This window comes from Grampus griseus (genome assembly GCF_964374135.1).
Source record: "Grampus griseus genome assembly, chromosome: 4".
Classification (NCBI taxonomy): Eukaryota; Metazoa; Chordata; class Mammalia; order Artiodactyla; family Delphinidae; genus Grampus; species Grampus griseus.
The window spans coordinates 114,441,780-114,467,660 of record NC_138997.1 but is presented as its reverse complement, the minus strand read 5'-3'; the positions used below and the strand labels follow the sequence as shown (position 1 = coordinate 114,467,660).

The 25,881-nt window shown below is 40.4% G+C and overlaps 1 protein-coding gene across 1 annotated transcript in view; it reads right to left on the bottom strand.

The window, feature by feature from the left end:
* EGF (epidermal growth factor) overlaps positions 1 to 25,881 on the bottom strand; it is a gene marked incomplete at its 5' end in the record, with an annotated part of 93,001 nt that overhangs the window by 7,886 nt on the left and 59,234 nt on the right. The window contains 9 exons of the mRNA XM_082653868.1: positions 1,305 to 1,472; positions 7,129 to 7,273; positions 8,895 to 9,017; positions 12,525 to 12,650; positions 13,656 to 13,772; positions 17,928 to 18,047; positions 20,994 to 21,143; positions 21,846 to 22,013; positions 25,456 to 25,679. Coding sequence (XP_082509994.1) covers positions 1,305 to 1,472; positions 7,129 to 7,273; positions 8,895 to 9,017; positions 12,525 to 12,650; positions 13,656 to 13,772; positions 17,928 to 18,047; positions 20,994 to 21,143; positions 21,846 to 22,013; positions 25,456 to 25,679 — 1,341 coding nt within the window. The remainder of the gene's footprint in view (positions 1 to 1,304; positions 1,473 to 7,128; positions 7,274 to 8,894; positions 9,018 to 12,524; positions 12,651 to 13,655; positions 13,773 to 17,927; positions 18,048 to 20,993; positions 21,144 to 21,845; positions 22,014 to 25,455; positions 25,680 to 25,881) is intronic.

The following is a 25,881-nucleotide window of genomic DNA, read 5'->3' as shown; positions in this document are numbered from 1 at the left end:
TCTGTATTTATTGGTGTATATGAGTGACGTGGCAATATTTAAACTGGCAGTTTTAATTTGAACTTAGCAGCATATTACTTACTATGTCATAGTCCATAGAATAAGAAAAAATACCTAGTAATTACAGTACACTTGGACTTGTTTCTTCCTTCCATTTTTTTCTACATTATTTGCCAATCATCTACTTTCCTTTTGGCATTCTGTCCAATGGGATGAAACGCTGATTATTCAATATTCTTCCTACAAATATCCAAGATATTGATTGAACACCAGGCTAAAAAGTACGATGGTTACTGATGAACCACTGAATTAAAATTTCAAGTTTTTGCCTGAGAATCCTGTGTCTCAAGATAGAAAAGGATTTGGAATGTGTGACTCCTTGGGGAAGATTACGGTTCATGGAAAATCATAGCAATAACAAAAAGCATTTATTAAGTCATATATGCCAGACAAACTACAACAGTGCATAAAATGCTTTTCTGTATTGAGGATAGTGGAGGATGCTGGCTTACTTTTTAAGAAAGTGGAAAATGAGCAAACAATGTGATGCCCATTTCTTCACCCTAATGTAGTGGGTTTTTTTTTTTTTAAATAAATGTGTAAATATCATCGTTCCACAGTTCTGAACTTTTAACTTGAAATGACTAAAAACATAAACTCCAAGGACCCGAAACTTCCTTCCAAGTTGGGGAAGATAACTGAGTTTCTTGAACAGAAGTTAATACTTTGTGGGAAATCAACTCAATGGATGGCACCCATGAAAATTATAGTTATACAGGCCGGGGATGGCGTGAGAGGAAGCACATGCTGCTAACAGAAAAAAAATGGAATATAAAAACGTGTGAGGGGGGCTTCCCTGGTGGCGCACTGGTTGAGCGTCTGCCTGCCGATGCGGGGGACGCGTGTTCGTGCCCCGGTCCGGGAGGATCCCACATGCCGCGGAGCGGCTGGGCGCGTGAGCCATGGACGCTGAGCCTGCGCGTCCGGAGCCTGTGCTCCGCAACGGGAGAGGCCACAACAGTGAGAGGCCCGCGTACCGCAAACAAAACAAAACAAAACAAACAAACAAAAAACGTGTGAGGTTAAGTAACAACCCAGTAAACTACATAGGTTTATGGGCAAAGACTGGAATGGAACAATAAATCCACTGATGTTTTAGAGCAATGAAATCCTGGACCGTTTTTTGTTTTCTTTTACTGTTATTCCAGTTTTTAAATGAAATAAGTGTGTAGAAGCAGCTCATCTCAAGAAGCCCCTGGGAGGAGCTAGAAGGAGGTTGGAAGTTCCAATGGAAGCAAAGTCACCTGTATTTCTGAGCCCCGCACAGCCCCAGGAGCAGTAGCAGAAGCAGCACCACCACGCAGGCAGCCACCGCGGTGACGCTCCGCTGCCGCCCGTGGCCGGCATGGCGCAGTTCCCACCACTTCAAGTCTCGGTGCTGACATCGCTCTCCGACGTAGCCAACGACACAGCTGTGACAACATACAAACAGAGGTCAGCAGTGAGCCAAGGCCGAAAACGCTTATATTTTTGCACTCAATATCCAGCCGTCTCTCAACCTCTGCATTTCAGCTTCAGCTCTTTGGACATATGGAAAATCCATCAGGGTCAGTTGAAAGCACTCTAATTTACAAGTTAATGCAACACAGACTTCCCCCATTGGTCTGTTGGCCCTGGGATTAATGGGGGATTATTTGCATACCGCCTCTATAAGGCACTGCAGAACATTGATTAAAGATCAATTTCTGTTAGGCTAAAATCCTGTGAAGCTTCCTCTAAGACCAACATAAAGCAACCCTGCCCTAAGTGCCAAGGGAGTTTTCGAACAAATGTTCAGCCAGACTGCAATGAGTATAGGTCAGAGGAAGGAAGAAGAATTCAAAGCAGAGTCTTTCACTTGAGACCAGGTTGTAAAAGAATGTTGAGTAGTCTCTGAACTGGAAGCATAGACTAGTCTGCAGAGGAAACCATTTTTCCTTCTTTTTTAAAATCACAGACTCAAAAGGACTCGGTGGTGACACACAAGCATTCGCCTACTTCTTCAAGGGAGAAGAACTAAGTGGAGGAAAAGAGGCATTCACCAACATCCTGCTGTTTCATTAGTGAAATTGTTACTGGAATTACCAGCGGGCAACGCAGCCTGCAAACCTTTAGATGAAAGTAAATGAAACAATGCTGCCATCTACTGGGAGTACATGCTTCCAGAAACTCTCAGGATCTTGGGTAGAATTATATTCTATTATTCTTCGCAAGAGCATAAACTTTAAAAATATTCTGTTAGAAATTTTGTGTTGCTCACTTGTTAGGAATTTATTCACCCTGGCTCTGGATCCACTCTCTGTATGTATATCCATGTCCCCACTTTGTTCCAAAAGGAGGTAAAGGAATGAATACACAGAGGACTGATACCAGTCCCCATGGGGGGAAGAGGCAGCAAGGGAAAAGCATTAGATGAAGCATGCATCATGGCTGAAGGCCCAGAAGGTCTCAAGTCTAGTCCTAGTTCTACCTGAGTTGGTTATAGGAGCTTTGGCAAGTCACTTTCAAAGACAGGAGGGAAAGTAACTAGTGATTGTTATGCACCTTATGTTTCCGATATTGTACTAGGCACTTTTATTCATTTTATTTTTGATGGTATATTCCCATTTTATAGATGAGGAAAGTGAGATTCAAAGGAGTTAAGTAATTTTTCACACGGCTCGTGAATGGCAGGTTTGATTCAAATGGTTCTCTGATTTCAAAGTCTGTGTTCTTTCTACTACATTGGGCCACTTCCAAAAAGAGTTTTAAGTTCCAGGCACCTCTGAAAAACTATTCTTCTAGAAGTGATCCTACCAGAGAATGCAGGATCTGAGTGTAGGAAGTATAAAGGACCATCAGGTTATTCCCGGCTTTCCTGTATGCTGTTTTAATTCTAGCTGTCCTTGGTTATAGACGTTTACTATCAACGCCTAGTAGCCACTTTTTTCTTTTTGCGGTACGCGGGCCTCTCACTGTTGTGGCCTCTCCCGTTGTGGAGCACAGGCTACGGACGCGCAGGCTCAATGGCCATGGCTCACAGACCCAGCCACTCCGCGGCATGTGGGATCTTCCCGGACCGGGGCACGAACCCGCATCCCCTGCATCGGCAGGCAGACTCTCAACCACTGCACCACCAGGGAAGCCCCTAGCAGCCACTTTTAAACTGTTGGGTATTAATAGGCCACACCTCCAATCCTCTCATAGATCTTAGGGTCTCAAGGAATATGCCACACACGTGACAAGAGAACTGGGAGCCAAGGAGGCTGCAATATCAAAGCCTCTCAGCCTTATAAGGTCCAGAGCAATCAGCCAGCATTTCACAAGGGCAGGCCACACTCCACTAGTTCTTCAGGTTTTGTTTTGGTTTTTTTTTACATCTTTATTGGAGTATAATTGCTTTACAATGGTGTGTTAGTTTCTGCTTTATAACAAAGTGAATCAGTTATACATACACATATGTTCCCATATCTCTTCCCTCTTGCGTCTCCCTCCCTCCCACCCTCCCCTATCCCACCCCTCTAGGTGGTCACAAAGCACGGAGCTGATCTCCCTGTGCTATGCAGCTGCTTCCCACTAGCTATCTATTTTACATTTGGTAGTGTATATATGTCCATGCCACTCTCTCACTTTGTCCCAGCTTACCCTTCCCCCTCCCCTTGTCCTCAAGTCCATTCTCTACATCTGCGTCTTTATTCCTGTCCTGCCTCTAGGTTCTTCAGAACCTTTTTTATTTTTTAGATGCCACATATATACGTCAGCATGTGGTATTTGTTTTTCTCTTTCTGACTTACTTCACTCTGTATGACAGACTTGAGGTCCATCCACTTCACTACAAATAACTCAATTTCGTTTCTTTGTATGGCTAATATTCCATTGTATATATGTGCCACATCTTTATCCATTCATCTGTCGATGGACACTTAGGTTGCTTCCATGTCCTGCCTATTGTAAATTGTGCTGCAATAAACATTGTGGTACATGACTTTTTTGAATTATGGTTTTCTCAGGGTATATGCCCAGTAGTGGGATTGCTGGGTCATATGGTAGTTCTATTTTTAGTTTTTTAAGGAACCTCCATACTGTTCTCCATAGTGGCTGTATCAATTTACATTCCCACCAACAGTGCAAGAGTGTTCCCTTTTTTCCACATCCTCTTCAGCATTTATTGTTTGTAGATTTTTTGATGATGGCCATTCTGACCGGTGTGAGGTGATACCTCGCTGTAGCTTCATTTGCGTTTCTCTAATGATCAGTGACGTTGAGCATCCTTTCATGCGTTTGTTGGCAGGCTGTATATCTTCCTTGGAGAAATGTCTGTTTAGGTCTTCTGCCCATTCACAACCCTTTTTTCATGAAACATTTCACAGCACTGTTGTTGGGAGAACTTGGGCTGAAGAAGACCTGCCCCATAGGGTGTGGGTTGGTTCAAAGACAAACCAGAATGAATGAGGACCTCTTCTGTGCTCAGGAGGTTTGGGGTCCTCTGAGAATCCCCAGAGTGGGGAATCTGTGAGGAGGACCTTGGGTGTGGAGACTTCCAGTTCCCACATCCTCTGCATCCCCCGGGGCAGCCAGCGGGTCTTGCATCTGAGGGGAGCTTTCGTTGCCTCCAAACAAGGAAGGAAGTGCATTCCTTTATTAACGTGCTCACAACGTTAAGAACACTCTGTGTGGAATGATGCCTGTGAAGTGTTTCTAATAAAAGCTGGACTGGGAAGCACTCCTTAGAGATGTGTTATTATGGAATTAAAAAACTACAAGGTGAGGTCATTGGGGCGGGGAAGGAGGGAAGGGTTGGACATCTGATTAAACCACACTTTTATTAAATATAGAATTCAAAAACAAAGTAATGATCCAGATTAATGGGAACTCTGGTGATATTTTAAATGCTGCTTTTGATTAAAGGTCCTTAAATTTAAGTGTTAGATCTCGCTTAATTGTCATTTTGGAGCAACTCGTGTTTGAAACATTATTAGGGGAATATGATATATTCATCAGGATTTAATGACAGAAAGGAAAGCAGTGTGCTAAAGAGTTCACAAATCATTTAATGAATTGCTGCTATGAGGGCCAAATGAAATTAATGTGCTGACTGCAATAGGCAGCACATTATAGGCAGCACAAATAGGCAGCACAAATAGGCAACCCTGCAGTACCCTTCTTCTTATTATAATGTCCTCTTTTTTTTTAACAGCTTTATTGGAGTATAATTGCTTTGCAATGGTGTGTTAGTTTCTGCTTTATAACAAAGTGAATCAGTTATACATATACATATGTTCCCATATCTCTTCCCTCTTGCGTCTCCCTCCCACCCTCCCTATCCCACCCCTCTAGGTGGTCACAAAGCACCGAGCTGATCTCCCTGTGCTATGCGGCTGCTTCCCACTAGCTATCTATTTTACGTTTGGTAGTGTATATATGTCCATGCCACCCTCTCACTTCATCCCAGCTTCCCCTTCCCCTTCCCCATGTCCTCAAGTCCATTCTCTACATCTGAGTCTTTATTCCTGTCCTGCCCCAGGTTCATCAGAACCTTTTTTTTTTTTTAGATTCCATATGTATGTGTTAGCATATGGTATTTGTTTTTCTCTTTCTGACTTACTTCACTTTGTATGACAGACTCTAGGTCTATAATGTCTTTAATAACCCAAAGTTAAAGTATCAGAGAGAAACACAAACCATTGCTAGGACACTTGTTTTCGTAATTCCATTATCTGTAACAACAAGAAGCCAGGAACAGGTAAAAACAATTTGATTCTTATTATCAAAATCAAGGATGATTATCATTAAGTACTAAATTTATCTTAGGTTAGAAAATCACAGCATGAAATATGACTATGAAAGCAGATTTCTATTAGAACTGAGTCATTTTTGCTAATATTCATGAGCATTTTTCACTGTTTGTGTCAGGCTGATGTGATTTATAATGCAAGGCCATTTACTTTGTCACAGAATATAACTTATTCTTCTTATAATTTAGACTATGTTCCCGCTGATTATTAGCGATAAAATAATCAAAGCCTCTAAGCTCATAGCATCTATTCATGAGGATCGAAGTATTTCATCATTCCTTCACTAGGCACAGAGAAAATTATCAATGAGTCAGGAGTCCAGCCATAGGAGACCTATTCATTTTTCAGTATCTATCAATTCCCTCCGATTGCCTTCAAATTATGAAAGTAATTAAAAGTAAGATTTGATACAAAACTAGATCTTCTGGGTGTGGTTTGTACTAAAAACTGAGGGGCATGGTTTCTGAGTGAGTGCAGTGGGAACACCTCATAGTTCCAGGGTTTCCTTGAACCCTCTCTTCAGGTTGACACTTAGCCCACTGAAACCATCACAGGGACAAAAGCAGAGCAAAGGCAGCCATGGCCGCATCCAGCAGTTGTTACCAAACAACAAAAATGTAAATGCCGGGCTTCCCAGGTGGCGCAGTGGTTGAGAGTCCGCCTGCCGATGCAGGGGACACGGGTTCGTGCCCCGGTCCGGGAAGATCCCACATGCCGCGGAGCACCTGGGCCCGTGAGCCATGGCCACTGAGCCTGCGCGTTCGGAGCCTGTGCTCCGCGACGGGAGAGGCCCGCGTAACGCAAAAAAAAAAAAAAAAAAAAAAAAAAAAAAGTAAATGCCAACTATTAGGAAGTAAAGAGGGAAAAAATATGTTAGTTTTGAGCATTGAAGGCAAGAAGTCCAGTGTGAACATATATAACACTTTTTAAAATTCAGAAACATAGCATTGATGCGCTCCATCTATTTGGCAGAAAATAAATCAAAGTTTTAAGAAATTCTCTCAGTTTAATCCCCAGCCTATACCAGTAGTAACATCAAGTTATTTAAATAAGAGGGAAAATAACCAGTTCCTTACATTTAATATTTACCACTAGCACCGGGTTAGGGGCAGGGCGTGGTGAAATATGCAGGAAAGGTGTAATACACACACAGAATTTATATATGTAAATAAAGGGTTACATATATAAATTATCTATTTTTCCCTATGGAAACGCCTAATTATAGAAAAATCGCAGTATAAGTTTTCTGAATCTGCTAAAAGTTATGGGCTGCGATATCATATCTCTGTGCCATCAGAAAAATAGCTTGACTTACTTGCAGGCGTAGCTGTCGACCGCTTCAAGATACATACACACGCCGCCATGGAGGCAGTACCCATCGTGGGAAGGGGGACATTCGGGGTAAATATTTCTCCCAGGAGAGCGGCCATCCTCCCTGGGATGAGAGGGTGGAGTTGAGTCTAGAAGAAGCAAAGGCATTTCTTTTACTTTCTGAAGTGATTGGGGTCTTTCAGATATCGATATCAGGAAGTAGTTTCCGTGAACAATTTGTGAGATAGACCAATAGTTGTGATAGAGAACAACGGTTTCACTTTCTTAACCAGACCTCGTGTCCTTCACCATGGAGCCAGCCATTCTTTCCTTAGGTGCAGCATTATTTGACATAAAGCATGTTGGAAGCTGTAAGAGAATGGTCAATCCCAAGACCATATGAATTCCGAGTGCAGATCTCATTATAAAAGCACATCCATCATCCAAAAACAGCAGTTAGCTTAAGAGCGTCTCACTGAACAACAGTATCTCTTGATGACTTATAAACCACCTACCGCTACACAGTCCACTACCACTAGTTTCCTGGGAGTCTCAAAAATTTCTCCCACACGAGACTTTCTTCTAAAAACTATTTAAGTTGTAGGGGAGCCCTCAAAGACAAGATTAGCAACTTTGACAGAAAGGAAATGTTACCATAACAGAGGGGATGCCAAAGTGGGGAAGTCCGTTTTATTGAATGGTTTGCTGCTCTTGAAAAGGAAAACATTAGGGTGTGTAGCTGACTACATAAATATTAGGAGTCTTTCAGTACCTTTAAGAACAGCAAATTATTTGAGAAAATAATATGCTAAAAAAACAGAGACCCGAGCAAGTGCAGAACCTTCCTTTCTCAGGATGTTTTCTGCTTGCAGAGCTGAGACAGGTAAATAGCTGGCGATGACTTAGCTGACCCTGGCTTCTAGGGTCTATGAAGCCAGCTCCACTTCTGGGTGCTGATGGTAAGAAGATACTGCTGTTATGGGGGAGGGTTCAGGAAGAAGGAAGCGACAATTATTAACATTTTTGAAGTTCTGATTCAGATCAAGAAATACTGACTTAAAAAAAATTAAATGCAATTTTATTAAGAATTTCAAATGACATATGTCAAATTTCTAGAATGGAATAGGACCATTTTGAAACTGGAGAGATGGCATAGATGAACACTGTTATCCCTTGTAACTCCAACTTTATTTAAAAAAACAATTCCTCTGCAAACCATATTCCCCCTTATATAACAAGACGAAATAGTATCTACCTCTTCACTTTGGCAACAGCTATTTCCTAAAGGAATGGGAAAAAAAAAAATAGTGATTCTGCTACTTCTTTAAGTTCATTAAAAATGGGATTCTATCTTTAGATTAAAATTTTTAAGTTCAGAAAAAGCTTATTTTAAAATCCTTGAAAGTGATTCAAAATGCTAAGAGTCCGGACATCCTCCCCAACCTGTCTAGCCCTGCAGAGCTTTCCCAGCAGCCCCCAAAATCAACACTACAAATCAGGACATTAGCTGCATAGTTAAAGAGAACCACCTGTGTTCCCACCTTTATTGAATTGTGAATAATAAAAAAGGATTTATTCCAGATGCTATTAAATTAAGAAAACTTGGGCCATTTCACATTCTCAACCACAGCATCAATCTAATCAGGAAAGTAAACTCACCAGCCTGATTGAACTGAATGATTTCTAGAAGCTCTAATGGAAATACACTTGGGTACTGATTTTTTCAGAATCGAGTCCCTCCCCTTGGATCTGGACCACCCACCAACCTACCAGGGCAAATCCGTCCAGGTTCAGATGAGTTGCCAGCACATGTGCAGGTGTAGTTTCCCTCCGTATTTGTACAGGTGGCATTTTCCCCACAGGTGTGCACACCCAGTTGGCACTCATCAATATCTGTCAGGAAAGGGGAGTAGGAAAGAGAAAAGTAGGGTGCAGAGGAGACAGAGGGTGGTATAATTGGAAACCCCAATATTCTGGAAAGGGAGCATCTTCAACTTCTGTCATGCCACATGTTCTCAGAGCTCTATACATTTTTAGATTCAAAAATTCTATTATAAATGTTGGAGAGAGAGATGGACTGGGCCCCTTGGCTCCTTGCCCATGCAGGTAAACTCCTGACATGAGGCTGGAAGTTTTCCTACTGCTTGGAAAGAAAGGAAATTTCCCAGCACATGTAGCTCAGTGGGAAAGTTGGAGATGGTAAACTATCTCTAGGTAAACATTTAGTAGTTCAGATCATATCAAATTCAACATTTTTGCCTTTTTTACATAAATATGAACAAAGTCATCACTTTTTTCCCAACTACCCATCTTTTATTTTCTCAGTTACCACCACCCTAACCTTTAGGTCCTTCTTCTCTTCAATTTTCCATTGCTGTAAGAGGAGCAGCCTTACAACATTCCCTGCATCCCATCTCTCCTCCACTTCTCTCCTAAACACCAGTGCCACATTAATCTTCCCGAACCACGTCTCCCGTCACTGCACCACTCGACTCAGATGCTGCCAGTAGTTGTCTGTTTCCTAGAGCTGTGCTGCCTCATATGGTAGCCATCGCCATATGTAGGTACTGAGCACCTGAACTGCAGCTAGTCCACACTGAAATGTACTGTAAGTGTAAAACACACGCCAGATTTTGTGGACGTAGTACCAACTATGAAAGAACATAAAATATATCAGTAATTTTTATATTATAGATAGCTAATGAGAACCAACTGTATAGCACAGGGAACTCTACTCAGTGCTCTGTGGTGACCTAAATAGGAAGGAAATCCAAAAAAGAGGGGATATATGTATACGTATAGCTGACTCACTTTGCTGTACAGCAGAAACTAACACAACACTGTAAAGCAACTATACTCCAATTTTAAAATAATGATGATACTTTTTTATATTGATTATACATTAAGCTGTTAATATTTGGGATATATATTGAATTAAATAAAATATTATTAAAATTAAGTTCACCTGTTTCTTTTTGCTTTTTGTAATGTAGCTACAAAAAATTTAAAATTATATATGTGACTGACATTATATTTCTACTGGATGGTGCTGGTCTAGAGAAGTAAAACCCCAATGCCTGACTTTCAGATTCTAGTTTTCCACAAATATAACTCAACTTACCTGTTATGGACTGAATTGCATCTCCCCAAAATTCATATGTTGAAGCCCTAACCCCCAGAGTGACTATATTTGGAGACAGGACCTATAAGGAAGCAATCAAGCTTATATGAAGTCATAAGAGTGAGGCCCTAATCCAACGGGATTGATGTCCTTCTAAGAAGAGGAAGAGATACCAGAGGTATCTCTCTCTCCCTCTCTCACTCTCTCCACAAGCCACAGAGGAAAGGGCAGGTGAGTGTGGAGTAAGAAGGGGGCCGTCTGCAAGCCAGGAAGAGTCCTCATCAGGAACCAAATCTGCCAGCACCTTAATTTGGGACTCCTGGCCTCCAGAACTCTAAGAAAATAAATGTCTGTTGTTTAGGCCACCCAGTCTACACAGTACTTTTGATGGTAGCCAGAGCAGATGGAGACATCACCTTGCCAGACCCAGTTTCTGTTCTCCTTCACACAAGTATAGACACACAGTCTATACTTAAGACTCTAGGCTTTTCTCTACCCCCCCCCCAAATAAGACCTGTGATATGTTCATGCCTGCAGTGTTCCCCACTCCTTCACATTTCTGCATAATAAAAATGTACTTATGCCCCCAGTTCCATCCAAAACGAAACTTCCTCCATGAAGTCTTTCCCAATACCTCAAACAGATATGTCTACCGGTTCTGAACTTCCACTTAGTTTTTACTTCTCTTATGATGCATACCTTTCTTCACCCCTTATCACAGTTGCATTTCTTTTAGATCATATTCTCCATGCCTTCCTCATCTCGGCATTCCTCACAGATCCCAGTACTGTGTCTTTGCACTAATAGGGGTCAATTAAATATTTGCCACATTGAATCGCTAACCTGAATAGCCCAAAGGGAGGCTTTTTTTTTTTTTAAACTGACATCCTACTGCAATCTCTATGAACCATCACCTTGAGAATGAGAGAGAAGCAAAAATGATGTACTGTTGGCCAAGAAACACAGCTACTCTTAAGAATAACAACAACAGTTTTATATAGCACTTATTGTGTGCCGGGCATGGTTCAAAGCACTGTATCTACTACATCTCTATATCTACTGTATATACATGGGGCTGGGGGGCAGTGCGGAGAACAAGAACAAGCTCAGGGCTTCCATGTGGCCCGAGACGCCACGCCAACCAGGCAGGCTGGGCCATGACACTCTGCTCCATGGATTGAGATGCGTGAGTAACAGAGTGAGAATCCAGAGTATAATGAGTTTAAACATCCAAGAAAGTATACCTTCCTTTTTCTTCAAAGTAAATTAAATATAAAGCCTGTTTGTCTAAATTATCTAGGAGCCTGCTTAATTAGAGCAGTGACATTTTCCCAATTGACAGCCAAATATGTGCTGAAAAGAGCCTTTACAGATGTCTGTGGACTCCACAAAACTAATCTGATAAACGTCTGATTTAAACCAACCAGGTCCAGAAAATTGGTAGTTACGACTGATATTTCATCTTTAACCTCAACATGTGCGAGAAAGCAATGCCATTTTAGTTTGTTATCAAGGCATCTGCCCCTCACAGCAAAAAGATTTTTATGTTTTCAGAAGGAAAGGAAAATACTGAAAGAGACATGTTAAAGCCCCATAAAACTTGAGATAACTATTTTACCGGGCCAAGATGGCTTCAGGCAGGTCTTCACTTGTACCGTGACATTGTGTTACACCTGGAATGGTACATGACATCCACTAGGTGAACTCCCAACCCAGCAAGCCACACCCAGACCTTGGCAGAGGATGGTGATTATGAAAGAGTCTTAATCATTCCTTGCTTGATTCTAAATGTCAACGGCTTGAACTTATCAAGAGCCAGCTGTGAGCCCTTTCACAGAACCACGCCTCCTTCCCTTTACACACAGCCGTGACCTCCAACAAACCCACATCAGCCCTGCAGTTCACCACGGTTCAATTGCCAAATTCAGTGACAAAGAAAATGCTGCCCAGTTCCCCCCATGATGGCTCGAGGTGTGGAGTTATCGATGAGGCACTGATGTCACTCAACCCCTGGAGAAAGAATTAGAAAGGCAGAGGGGAAAACAGCCTCTGCAGAGTGTAGAAGCTGACTAGTGCGGTCATGGCCAAAGGGCACGAAATTGACTATTTACCCCAAACTGAAATATGTCAGTTTGAACAGATCACACAACTCCTCTTTTAGTCTTAACATGTGTGTCAGCACAATTCTCTCCTGTCTTTTCTTGGCCCGCCACACCCAGTGTTTGGTGATTCGCCAAGGCCTGCCTTCACCCTTGGCCCTCTGCACACAGCTCTCTTACCGAGGCAGTGGATCCCATCTCCCTGGTAGCCTTCTGAGCACCGGCAGACATGGCCGCCTTCAGTATTGATGCACTTGGAGGAGGTGGGAGGGCAAACTGAGATACCCATCTGACATTCATCTATATCTGTGGGCAAAATGATGAGCTACTGAAATACATAGGCAATCCTGGTATAAAGGAAAAGAGTAGGAAAGGATAGGATAATCTTACATACAATCATCCAGCCATTTACAGGTACTGCTTGCAAACGTGATGCAAACCCTCCATCTTGGACTTAAAGTTCATTTCTGAATCAATTTTTACAGATTTCTCAGTGTTTCATTAGTGTAAGTAAATCACTTTGTGCCAGAGTTTCAGACCATAAGAACATTTACAATAATGGCTATCAATGTAAAATAGTAACCCATCCAGCAAAACCTATTTAATAAACTAAAACTTACGACCTAAGCCTTTGGGTGGGGGGAAGCTGTGTTTTTATTGGAATTGGGGAGTTTATAAATTTGACTTGAACTCAAATTCATGCTTTTAAAGCTAATTATAAATTCTTCTCCTTGGGGCTTCCCTGGTGGCGCAGTGGTTAAGAATCCGCCTGCCAACGCAGGGGACACAGGTTTGAGCCCTGATTCGGGAAGATCCCACATGCCGTGGAGCAACTAAGCCCATGCGCCACAACTACTGAGCCTGTGCTCTATAGCCCACGAGCCACAACTACTGGGCCCGCGTGCCTAGAGCCTGTGCTCCGCAGCAAGAGAAGCCACTGTGATGAGAAGCCCGTGCACCGCAATGAAGAATAGCCCCCGCTCGCAAAGACTAGAGAGTCTGCGTGCAGCAACAAAGACCCAACACAGCCAAAAATAAAGTAAATGAAATAAATATTTTTTAAAAATCAATTATATTAAAAAAATTCTTCTCCTTAATGTCAATTGTCTATATCATGGAATTTTAATATAACTCAATGTAATATAACAATATGTTATGTTTCTTATTTTCTATTCATACACCCATTACCTTTTTAGCTAATATCAAATAATGTATTCAATCCTGAGGGAGATTTTGAATCAGTATGATCTGAGAGAATGTTTCTGATTCACTATTTTCCAGATATTGTGTGTATTTGGATTTTGCTCTTACCAGAACACTGTTTTCCATCTCCAGCAAATCCTTTCAAACACCGACACGTGACATTCTCTCCCTCTGAAACACACCAAGCCTGTGTACTGCATCCCAAGGCACTACAGTCATCATCATCTGCAAACAGCGAGAACCCCACAGGATTATTTCCAGACCTCAGAGAAGAAAATGGACTTCAATGTTTTGCATTCTACCAAAAATTCCAGTACTTCCTTTCTCAAGTTCTGGGGCAGGTTAACCTCCAAATAGAAACACTGTGCTGATCTGTAAGCTATATCTATATTAAAGGATCCACAAACCATATGTTTCTGTTTACATGCTCTCAACAAATCTTTAGTCTTAAAGAATTATGTGGTGTTCAAAGACCCCCGTGTGAACTTATTTATAATTTTTTAAAGCATTTGCAAATTTGAACTATACAATTTCTAGGACTAAATGGACTCAAACTTCAAAAATTGTATTGCTTTATTTGAGAATTCCCAACCGTTGTGACATACAAAAGGGGTCAATATATTCTTATCTCTCAAAGATACGCAACTAATATGTAGCAAGTAGATCTGTGTACCAACATGGCAAAGAGATTTAACCGTAAAAAGATTTATTGTCAATTTACTAAAATTATGTTTGATATATAATAGAATGTATATGTCAAAATGTATGTTTATTATCAAGATTTATGCCGTGACTTGCAAACCTCAAGGCACTTTTTTTTTTTTCAAATTTATTATTTTTGGCTGTGTTGGGTCTTTGTTACTGTGTGCGGGCTTTCTCTAGTTGCGGCAAGCGGGGGCTACTCTTCGTTGCAGCGCGCAGGCTTCTCATTGTGGTGGCTTTTCTTGTTGCAGAGCATGGGCTCTAGGTGCGTGGGCTTCAGTAGTTGTGGCTCATGGCCTCTAGAGCACAGGCTCAGTAGTTGTGGCACACAGGCTTGGCTGCTCTGTGGCATGTGGGATCTTCCCAGACCAGGGCTCGAACCCGTGTCCCCTGCATTGGCAAGCGGATTCTTAACCACTGCGCCACCAGGGAAGCCCCACCTCAAAGCACTTTTACAGAGTCATGAACCATACAAACTAAATGCTGTAAAAGGATCATTTCATTTCGTACTCCAATGAAATGCAAATGCCCCAGAAGACTGAGTTGCCTTTTGAGCCATAAACGTGAGCAAGTTTTTTTTTTTTCCTTTAGCTACTTAGGTATATAATCATTCTCCAAATGCCTCCTCTCTGTTGGAGTTGGGGGTACCTGACATACCACAGTAGGACATAAACTATCTTCTGTCTTTTCACTGGTAAATTTGCTCATCTGAGTATAGAAGAGGTCAAGAAACCCTCCAAAGTTGCCCATAAATTAAAGAAAGTTAAATGATCTAAATAGGAGTCAGGTGCCATGTGAATGCAGACATCAGCTAATGGCGTTTGATTTGCTTAGCTATTTGAGTGAGAAGATTGTTCTTGTGGGAACACGGGCCTTTCATGTTTGCTTGGTCACCTCCTGTCACTCATGACTCTTGGAGATGGATAAGTTCAGACTAAATCAATTATCCATTGGATTCAGCATTTATTTGGAAGACTAGCTCCCAAATCACAAGGCTGTTCAGAGTATATGGTGGACAGTATCAAATTACCCAAGACATTTTAAATCATTTGCGGAATTATCTTAAATTAACATATGATTCAGGATTTATTTGGTAACTTGCAAACCCCGAGGCAGCTTTGCATACTGAAAAGCAATGGATGTGCAGTTGCAGGAGGGATGAGCCACAGCCAAAGCTCCTTCTGCCACAAACTAAGCTCCACAAGGAAGGCACTTATGCTTCACGCGCCTCTTCTCTAAAACGCAGATGACAGTTTCTGTCCAGTCGACTTCACATGGTTGTTGTACGCACTTGAAGAAGAAGTGATTTTTAAAAGAATCTTTTGAGAACTATAAAATATTTTATCTACATATCTAGATAAGAATGATAAAGAAGAAGAGTATTGTGACAGCCTGAATCAGAATTAGCCTTATCACGCTAGAAAAGACTCTGGGGTCTGTTTGTAAAATTAACAAAATTAATTCATTTTGAAGTACCTACTATGTGCCAGAGCCTTATGAGGGCTCAAAATACGGTGGTGGAGAACATAGACAAGGGCTCTGTTTTCTTACATGATTATTTATTGAAGTACAGATGTAATAAGCACAATCAAGAAAAAGTACTGGGTTCCAAGAGAGCTGAAACAACTCTCGCCTCACCTAGTCAGGAGACTAGGAAAGGCTTGCTGCGAAAGAGCATATTAAGCTGAGATCTGAAGGATACACAGGACTTGGGGAGGTGGGGTTAGAAAGAGCACTGTAGGCCGAGAAAACAACACCCGCATGTTATAGGCAAGGCCCGTGTAATGGAAGCAGGCCATAGAAAGCTGGGGATAGAAGGGCACAAATTGAGGCTGGTGAGGTGGGTACAGGCTAGTTTCTCCAGGGCTCAACAGGCTACGTTAAGAATTTTACATTTTATTCATGAATTTAGAAGAATTCGTGATTTTAGTGAATTTGACAATGAAACTTTTTAGGATTGAACCTCTTTGCCATGTTGTACACAGATCTGCTTGCTCCATGTGACTCTGTCTTTGGAGAATAAAAAGATATGGACCTAAAATCTAACATAAAGTTTTCAATTTTTTTTTAGTATAGATACTTGTTTGAAATGAAATTTCACAACAAAATATAAATAAGACCCCTTTGCCTAACACAGGTAGAACTAAAACTTTACAGGCTAAGACAAAATAGAACACAATCCAGGGAGGGAAAGACGAGGTGATCTTCACCAAGACATTTATTCCGCACGAGGCAGAGTACCGTCTCCAGGCATGAAGCCAAACACAGCCTGTTATATATGTATTCCAAATCTTTAGCCATTTTGTCACCCCCCCATGCCACCCACGTGGCCTAATTTACTGTCTGTCATTCACCTTGGTCTTTGAGTCCCCCAAACATTAGCCTTTCAAAATATCCTCTGTGAACCTCTAGGGATTCCTAGTGACTTTGAAAAGGTTCTCTATACTGCTAATATATATTATGTATATTGTTTCATTCTACCACATTGTCTCCACATCTGACTATGACCTTGGAGGCTGGGGCTATATTTAGCTAAGTATGGTATCACCAGCATTTAGCACGGTGTATGGCAAATAAATAGTCACCAAATGAATAATACTCCTAACATGACCATGTTTCCAGTCATTCTTTTCTTGATATGAATTAATTACTTGGTCATAATTTTCAAAATCTTTGGTCGGGTCACTAACTTCACATATCTTAGTTTTCAAATCTGTAAAATGATTGTGATAAGGGTCAAATTAGAGGATATACTTAAAGGACCTGGTAAACTCTAAAGTTCTGTAAAAATTATTATTACTAAAAATATTCACCTCTTTGTATTTTATCAAAAATCACACTGATAAAATCCTCTAAGAAGGGGTAAGAGGTCCCAGGGCCTCGAAAATTGTAGTTTGCTGACCACAAAAGCTGTGGTTAAGTGCATATAATGCCCTAATGTGGAGTTCTCAAATTTATTTTTAGCCACATAGTGTTAAAATTAAGTCTCACTCCGAAATATAAATAAATAAAATGCTTCAAAGCAGAGCTGCACTGATTGAAAGGCAGAGACTTAGCATGAAGAAGAGGTGGGGTTTGCAGAAGCTTTAGGGCTGAGCTAAGCCCAGTTTGAAAACCACTGGCTTCATGAGTGAACACAGACTCTAAAAGAATTAGGTTTCCTAAAGTCGTTACATACTGAATAAATTATTTAGCATTTTGCTGATAAATGGGCAATATATTATAGAAGAAAAAAAAAATCTAACATTTGCTGTTTGTGGACTTTCTGGAGCAGCTGAAGCAACCAGCCTATATTTGCTTATCAGCTACCATCTGCTTTTCACACTGACAGAAGTAAAGCTAAATGGGCCAAACACCAAAAATACTAGGCATGGATGGGGATACACCCAAATCTGTCCTGGCCTATTTTTCACTTTTTTTTCCAAGTTAGATTTCTTCAAAAAAGATTCAGTCCAACAACCCTCAATGAGTAAAGTTCATGTCCAGTCTTATATGGGAGCCATCTTCCTCAGATAAACCATTCAGAAGAGAAGGACCGAAGCTTGAGTCCAAAGTTTGTCTTCGCTAGCTTTGTGTAGACTTAGTCAACATTAAGTTAGAGAGTTCATTCAGAATTTCTAATTAGTAGGATGGAAATTATTGGAACCAAAGCTGTATTGGAGAACTCATTATTCATACCTGACACCATGATTTCAGCCACTAGCATATGCTGAGATTCTGTAATATTATCTTCAAGCTCTCTACTGCTGGGTAAGATGTCCAACGGTATTACTCCATTACTCAGATCTGCTCCACTACCTATTGAAGGCCAACGGATACAATTAATTTACCTTTTGTGATTCAAGAAATGTTTGAGTTAATTTATATTTATGACTGTTTGTGTGAGTTCAGACTCTTTCTTAGAGTCGGAGGATTCAGAAAAACTGCCAGGGTCTCGGTGGCGTAGAAAACCTTCTCTGCTACACTACACCCTCTCAGCTTCACTCCATGCACTTATAATTGAGGGTGGGGAGAGCCAGTAGGGAAGAAAGACAGGACTCTTCTCGGTACTGGCAAAAACAGTCAAAGTAGAATACCAAAATCCTCGTGAACATAATCAGCTCATAATCACTGCTCGCCATTACTGAGGACAAATTAGTGAGATGATCTCCCCAACCTGCCTTTCCTATATACCCCTTCTCCTTTAAGCTGCTTATAACATTTATTTTAGCCTGATTTTGCCAGTATTTAGAAATGTGGAAGGGCATAAACAAGCTATAATTTAACATAGGCATGGGACCCATGCAACTCCCCAGAACATGGAAGAAATGGATCCCCTAAAACACTGTGTATCCTCTAAGTGTGGGCCATGGATCCCTGGGGTCTCACTGCATGGCAGCTAGAAGGTCAAAACTATTTTCATAAAAGGCAAATAACTGTATTGTTATTTTCACTGTCAACATTGATAAGCGATGGGGCAAAAGCAGACAGGGGTGAAAGTGTGGTGCTTTAGCGTGAATCATCATGATACTAGTAGCATGTTCTCTACTGTGGTCATGTTCTTCACAGCCACATACACACACACACACACACACACACACACACTCACACTCCAGTTTCACCTTTAAAAGCCCATGATGGAGCAGTAAAATTACTAATTTTTAAAAATCTTGACCATAGACTACCTGGCTCTTTAATCTTCTGCGTAATGAAATGGGAAGCAACACATAAAACACTGTGCACACACTGAAGCTGGAGGAAAGGCTCCTGTGAACTCTCAGAGATACGAGCTAAAACTAGGCTCTTTTTTTTTTCATTGAACATGATTTTTACCTGAAAGAATGTTTGATAAACTATGTCATTAACATTTGGGGATTTGATATTTTCTCAACAATGAATGAAGTGATGCTGTCACTTCAAGGAAAATTAGCTCACGGTGCTTGTTGCCAGTAATAAAATTTAAGCTTTCAAGTGGAAAGTAGAATTCTGGAAAATTTTCCACAAAAAAATTTTAACAAAATCCAGACACTCAAAGACTTTGCTGATGAGTTTGATAATAATAATTAGTTAATGCTATTGTAGGTATATTAATGTGATATTTGGCAGACTTGTGTAACTCAGTCAATCAATATTTTTAAATGACCAAAACATGATGCAACAAAATCATGCATGGCGAAAGATCCACTCAAAGTACAAAACAGAACACTGGGTTTTAACATAGCAGAGGACAAAATGTTCATTGATATGGCTTCAGATTCAACATTGCAACTAACTCTAAGAAACTACCACCTGTCTAGTTCTGATATATATAATATCAAAAGAACATATACAAAAAAGTCCTCTGAAAAGGCTATTAAGCAATCTTCCCTTTTCCAGCTCCATGTGTGTCTGATTTTCTTCATAGGCTTCAAACAAAACAACACACCAACAGCTTTAACAGAGGGGCAGATGGGAGAATCTGGCTGCCTTCTATTAAGTCAGATATTAAAGATATACACGTAAAACAACACCATTCTTCTTACTACATAGTTTTGTTTGGAAAAATAGAGTTATTTCATTTATTTTCATAAAAACATGTTCCCATATAATGGAATATTACTGTAACTTTAATAGAGATACTAAAATTTTTAGTCTTAATTTCTAATACCATAAATCTTGATAAATATAACCCACACAAAGACTCGAGTTTTTCAATCATTTTTAAGAGTGTAAAAAGGCTCCGAAACCAAAAAGATTGAGAACTGTTATCCTAAGGCAACCATTGGTAGAAAGTTCAGAAAATCCAAACTATTCAATTCTGGTCCATGGATAAATTAATCCATTTATTTGCTGTCAATGTCACCTAACATATCATGCCTATTGGATAAATATGAATTTTTAAAAAAACATCTAAAATAAAATTTAAGTTCTCTTTGGTATAAGGTATCAAGAGATGAATCCAAATACAACTTACCTGTTCGGATACACATTCAAGGGAAGTAAATCAGTACTACTGTTTACATGTCATATTAGATCTCTTCCCTCAAAGTCACGTTTAGCTTTTTGTTTTGTTTTGCTGTACGCGGGCCTCTCACTGCTGTGGCCTCTCCTGTTGCGGAGCACAGGCTCCGGACACGCAGGCTCAGCGGCCATGGCTCATGGGCCCAGCCGCTCCGCGGCATGTGGGATCCTCCCGGACCGGGGCACGAACCCGTGTGCCCTGCATCGGCAGGCGGACTCCCAACCACTGCGCCACCAGGGAAGCCCTACGTTTAGTTTTTAAAAACGTGGATCACAAGCCTTGTCGAGCTGGATTCCCTACACCTGTTTGGTATCCTAAACTTATTTATTACAAAGGACTTTGCTTTTCATATAAAGACAGTCATGTGGCAGGGGGTTTATATATGACTACCTCTAAAATCGAGGCCATAAAACTTCTAAACAAAATGTCTTTGAACCTTCCCTGAATTGGTAAAATACTGGCATTTATTTCCAAGGATGGGCTACTCCACCAAAAATGGGGGCCTGGAGCACTGGAACTTAAGACTTGGAATATGATCTTTTGTTCATTAATTTTACAGCTAGAAGAAGTCAATTGAATTTAGTTTGTAATGAGGAGGCCAAACTCATTGGTGGGGTGGGGTGGAAGACAGCTTGGCATTGCTAAAAGCAAGGGAGCTTTTAAGAATACAAAATATTAAAAATTAGCACAAGCATAAAAATCAATGTAGGACAATATTCCTGAGCTAAAGTAAGACAATTTGGCCACATAGTTTATCATATTACCTGCCAATATCTGATGGCCATTCAGAGCCAGACACATTCTTCCATCTGGAGCTTTCACGAAACCTTCACGACACAAACACTGAGCAGTTCCAAACCTCTCTTCGCAAATATGTTCACAGCCTCCGTTTTGATGTAAGCAGGCATCTGCTCCTAGCAGAGAGGAGGTACATTCACAGATGGGCTTGGAGATGAAAAGGTGTAAAATCAGTGTACAGCTTTGGGAGAAAGAAACTATCTAAATGGAGCTGTTTATATCAAGAGCTATTTCAGAAGAGTTCCTATAAAGAGCCACTGGTTCTAAGATAAGCTCAGAATGTGATTACCTTAGGAGTATTGAGTTTAGCCAGTACCTTTGTTCAAGAAGCTACTTGGGAAGATAGGACTCCTATTTCCTGACTTATAATCTAGTCAGACTGACAAAGGGTGATTCAGAAAGAAGAGCTATTGTGGGAAACTAAGTGCCTTTTCCATCTGCTTACCTACTCCTGGCTGAAGCTCACTCACTTGCATTCTCAGGAGGTGGGGAAAAGCCCAGAGTAGGCAGAAGCTTCCACTGCGGGTTTCTAAATCGCTCCCCCCACCCATCCCTGCCCCTGCCCTTAGTGCCTTTAACCCAAAAGTCTCTGAAAAGAAGCAAATAAGTAAAAGCTACTCAGGAGAAGAAAAGTTGAGGTTGGAGGGATAAAGCCCAAACTTATTACCAGACTATCTTAGTTTAAACGAAATCCAAATCTCAGGAGATCTTAACATCTACCCAAATTAGTGAGAAGTGCAACACACACCCCCTTCCCTGCCGTCAAACGATTAAAATAGTTGCAGATGCCAGTCAAAGAAAGACTGTGTCCAGTGTACCTGGTTTTGCCAATGGATGAACTACAACCAGTGATGAGGGCTTCAGCATGCTGCCTCGGAGACGTACCCTATTTTTGCCAGTCCTCTTGTTCACCCTTATTACCGATGGCATAGCCCAATCAGAGAACCACAAATGATCCTCAAACACAGCCACAGCAAATGGGTGACCTGGAAGCAGTTGAGATCCATTATAAACATCTTGTCTTTGCCATGAATATTTTTAAAAGGACAAGGCCTGAAACATATACCCAATTCCTACACTAAGTCAATTCTTTAATACAGCTGCTAAGGAATGTATGAGCCACTTCCTTGAGCCACCTACATCAAGGAGAGTCCACATGATGAGGGAACCTCTTCTTAGAATGGGAGCCTGGTGGTATGAAGTCCTAGCAAAGCCCATGGTCATCGAGCATTCAGAGAGTGGGAGAATGTGGGTGACTGACATAATACCACCAATAAGAAGAGGACCAGAGCTTCCCTGGTGGCTCAGTGGTTGAGAGTCCACCTGCCGATGCAGGAGACATGGGTTCGTGCCCCGGTCCGGGAGGGTCCCACGTGCCGCGGAGCGGCTGGGCCCAGTGAGCCATGGCTGTGGAGCCTGTGCTCCACAATGGGAGAGGCCACAACAGTGAGAGGCCCGTGTACCGCAAAAAAAAAAAAAAAAAAAGAAGGCGACCAGGGCAGGAATGTTTCCATGTTCAGTGATTCTATCACTATTCATAGACTAAACAACTTGACTGGGTAAGTTGGGTAAGTTATTTTACCCCTCTTTGTCTTAGGTTCCTTGTCTTTTGAATGGCAATGGTAATAAGTAGTAGACTAAATTTACAGGTTGCTGTAAATTGAGATTTTTACAACATTTTAAAAAATCTAAGGTAATTGAATAACAGCCTCCTCAAATTCCCATCTCCACCAATACATTTCCTTTCCTATCTCTCCTCTTAACTAAAATTAGTCCATTGACTGTGCTCCTGCCTTCTCTAGGACCTTGTCTGTCAATTACTCCTTTCATTTACATTAATTCTCTTCTAGTCTCTTCCTCTTACCAGCTTCTTTCCCTTAGCTGATTAATATGTTCAGGTCTCTCCTATCTTAATTCCCTCATCCCCTTGACCCCTCTAACTTCTTTTTGTCTCTTTCCTTCCCTTCTCAGACAAGTTTTTTGGAAGTTATTTATTATCTGCTGCTTCCATTTTCATGGTTCCAATCAACCCCTAAGTGGCCTCTTCTGATCCTACCTCAACTAAACCCGCCTCTCCATGCCACTGAAACTGCTCTGATAAGATATTCCAGTATTTAGTAAGCTGGGAAATGTTTTAATATACTATCTCAAGTGGTTAGAGGCCAAAGCTAAGGACCCCTAGGTTTGGAAGCTTTTATCACATCCAGTCACATTCCCCAGGCCAGTCTTTTTGCTAATGAAAAATGGATTTGGTGGATTAGGCTGAATGTCTCCCCCTACTGGCAGCAAACTCAAACGATTTTTCCCGGTGTAATGAATCTCCACCCATCATTATTGACCAGGGCCATTAAGATTCATTTGGGTCTCTAGCCTTTGTCCCAAATTAAAGCCATAAAAGCAGGAAGGGAATTTCCTATATAGTTATTGTTTTGTTTTGTTTGTTGTGATAAAAAAAACGCATAATACAAAATTTACCATCTAAGCCTAAGACTTAACCCACAGTTTCAGTAATGTTAAATACATTCACATTGTTGTGCAACCAATTTCCAGAAATTTTTTCATCTTGCAAAACTGAAAATCTATACCCATTAAACAACTTCCTGTTTCCCCCTCCCCCTAGGCCCTGGCAAATACTATACTACTTTCTGTTTCTATAAGTGTGCCTGTTCTAGATACCCTAAGTAAGTAGAATCATACAATATTTGTCTTCTGTGACTGGCATATTCCATTTAGCAAAACGTCCTCAGGGTTCATCTATGTTGTAGTATGTGTCAGAATTAGCTATCGTTTTTCAACACAAACCCCACACTAGATATAATCTTCCTCATTTTTTGTTTACAGGAGAGCCACAGTTGAACTACCAGTAGATGGCACTGTAATGGTGGGAACGGTTATTTAGATGTACACATACCAGATTATTTGTATTTGTATCTAATAGTAAGTTGCATTAGTCACAGATTATAGCAATACAAATTATTTACAAAATATCTCCTATGCTTTTTTTGGTTTAGAATATGATGTCTTTACATTCTAGTTAGGAATTTCCAAATCCCTTTATACCTCCAAATATCAAAGCTATAACTTTACATTTATTTGGGAGATGTATTTTTTAACAATGTACGTCTCCCCTACTGACTCCATAACTTCACAGGAACCATAATTGTTTTACTCTCCACTGTATTTCCACTTCCTATAATGGTACATGGATGATGAAAGTCTACAATTGTACACAAGTTTATAATTTATTGTGAAGTATGTCAATTTTTAAAGAAGCTTGGAAGTATGTAAAATTTTTAATTATATTTATCTTGATCTATTTAATGTATAATACAAACCTAGAAGTTCATTACCAAACAGAAAGGGCAAAATAAATACCTTACATGGATTATTAGTTTGTTAGCTTCTTCCTAAAAAAGAGAGACCATGTTTTTCATCTTCCCAACCAACCAGTTTCTAAATTCCCAAAGCATCTCTAACATCACCCTGGCTTTCATTTCGACATCCAATCTGTTACCAAATCCTCTTGGTTTTTCATTCACAGTGATTTTTGTAATATTCTAATCCTCCATTCTACTTTTTAAATGGTAATCTTCTAGCTCAGGCCTTTATTAACTGTTGACTGAACAATTATCATAACCTCCTAACTCATTTCCTTCTCTCCACATTCCAATCCAACACTTACACTGTTACCTAAGTGGTTATCCTGATATACCAATATTATCAGATACATTTCCTGCTTAAGAATATGCAATGGCTCCCTAGTACGTTCAGAATTCATTTCAGTTAACATATTCTGGCAGTACTAACCTACAAAGACCAATTTTTGCAGCCTTATCTCAAATGATAGTGTTTTATCACCTTCTATTTACCACATGGCCCAGTTCAAATACTGTCTTTGCAGATTCCCTGAGTCAAAATGAATCTCCTACTGCTATATAATGTCATAACAGTTTGTACTTCTCTTTTAACAGTTAGCATAGGCTACAGTGTTTCAAAACTCTTTATGAAAATACATGACACCCCATGCAAAATCTGAAAATATAATAGGAGGGAAAACTGTATTAACCTTTGCACATGAATGGCTAAAGATGATACTGTCACTTGTGAAAATGACATTTGAGAAAACGTAAGAAATGGTAGTAGCTGAATAAGTTCTTATTCTTAAAGAAGTTTTAAAATGGTTAATATTTTCATTCTGATTTTAAGAAATCTTGGCAAAGAGAAATGATTATGCATCACTATTTTTTATCCAATATTCCAATGTTAATCTTTGTAGCTCATAAATCTCTGGAGAAATCTGTTAGTCTGTTTGTCTGTATTCCTTTCTCACCATATGTTTAAGGGTGTGTGTGTGTGTAAACACATTTTGTATTTAACACTCATCAACACTCAATCAAGTTGAAGAAATCACCCATTCCAAAGCCTCACCTACATCGTTCTGGGCAAGTCTTTGGCGTTTTGAACCATCCAGATTGGACATTTCAATCACAGACTGCTTGGCATCGCACCAATACAACTTGTCAGTTAAGTAATCAATTGTTATTCCACTGGGCCAGACCAGATCCGAGCTAGCTATAACCAGTCGGCCAATGCCTTGAAGGGAAGAGCTTTCAATTCGTGGATTAATCCCCATCTCAGTCCAGAATAATCTCCTTTAATCAAGAAAGCATACAACAAATAAAACTTGCAAGGAAAAACACTTCTTTCATTCTTTCATTATTAAAAACATCAATGTAAGTCACTTTAGGATAAACTAAAGTGGTACAGCAAGGAATACAGAAAGAGAAAGTAGAGCACTGAATATTGGACACATAATTTTCAAAAGCAAAAAATTACCTTCTCTATGTACAGCAA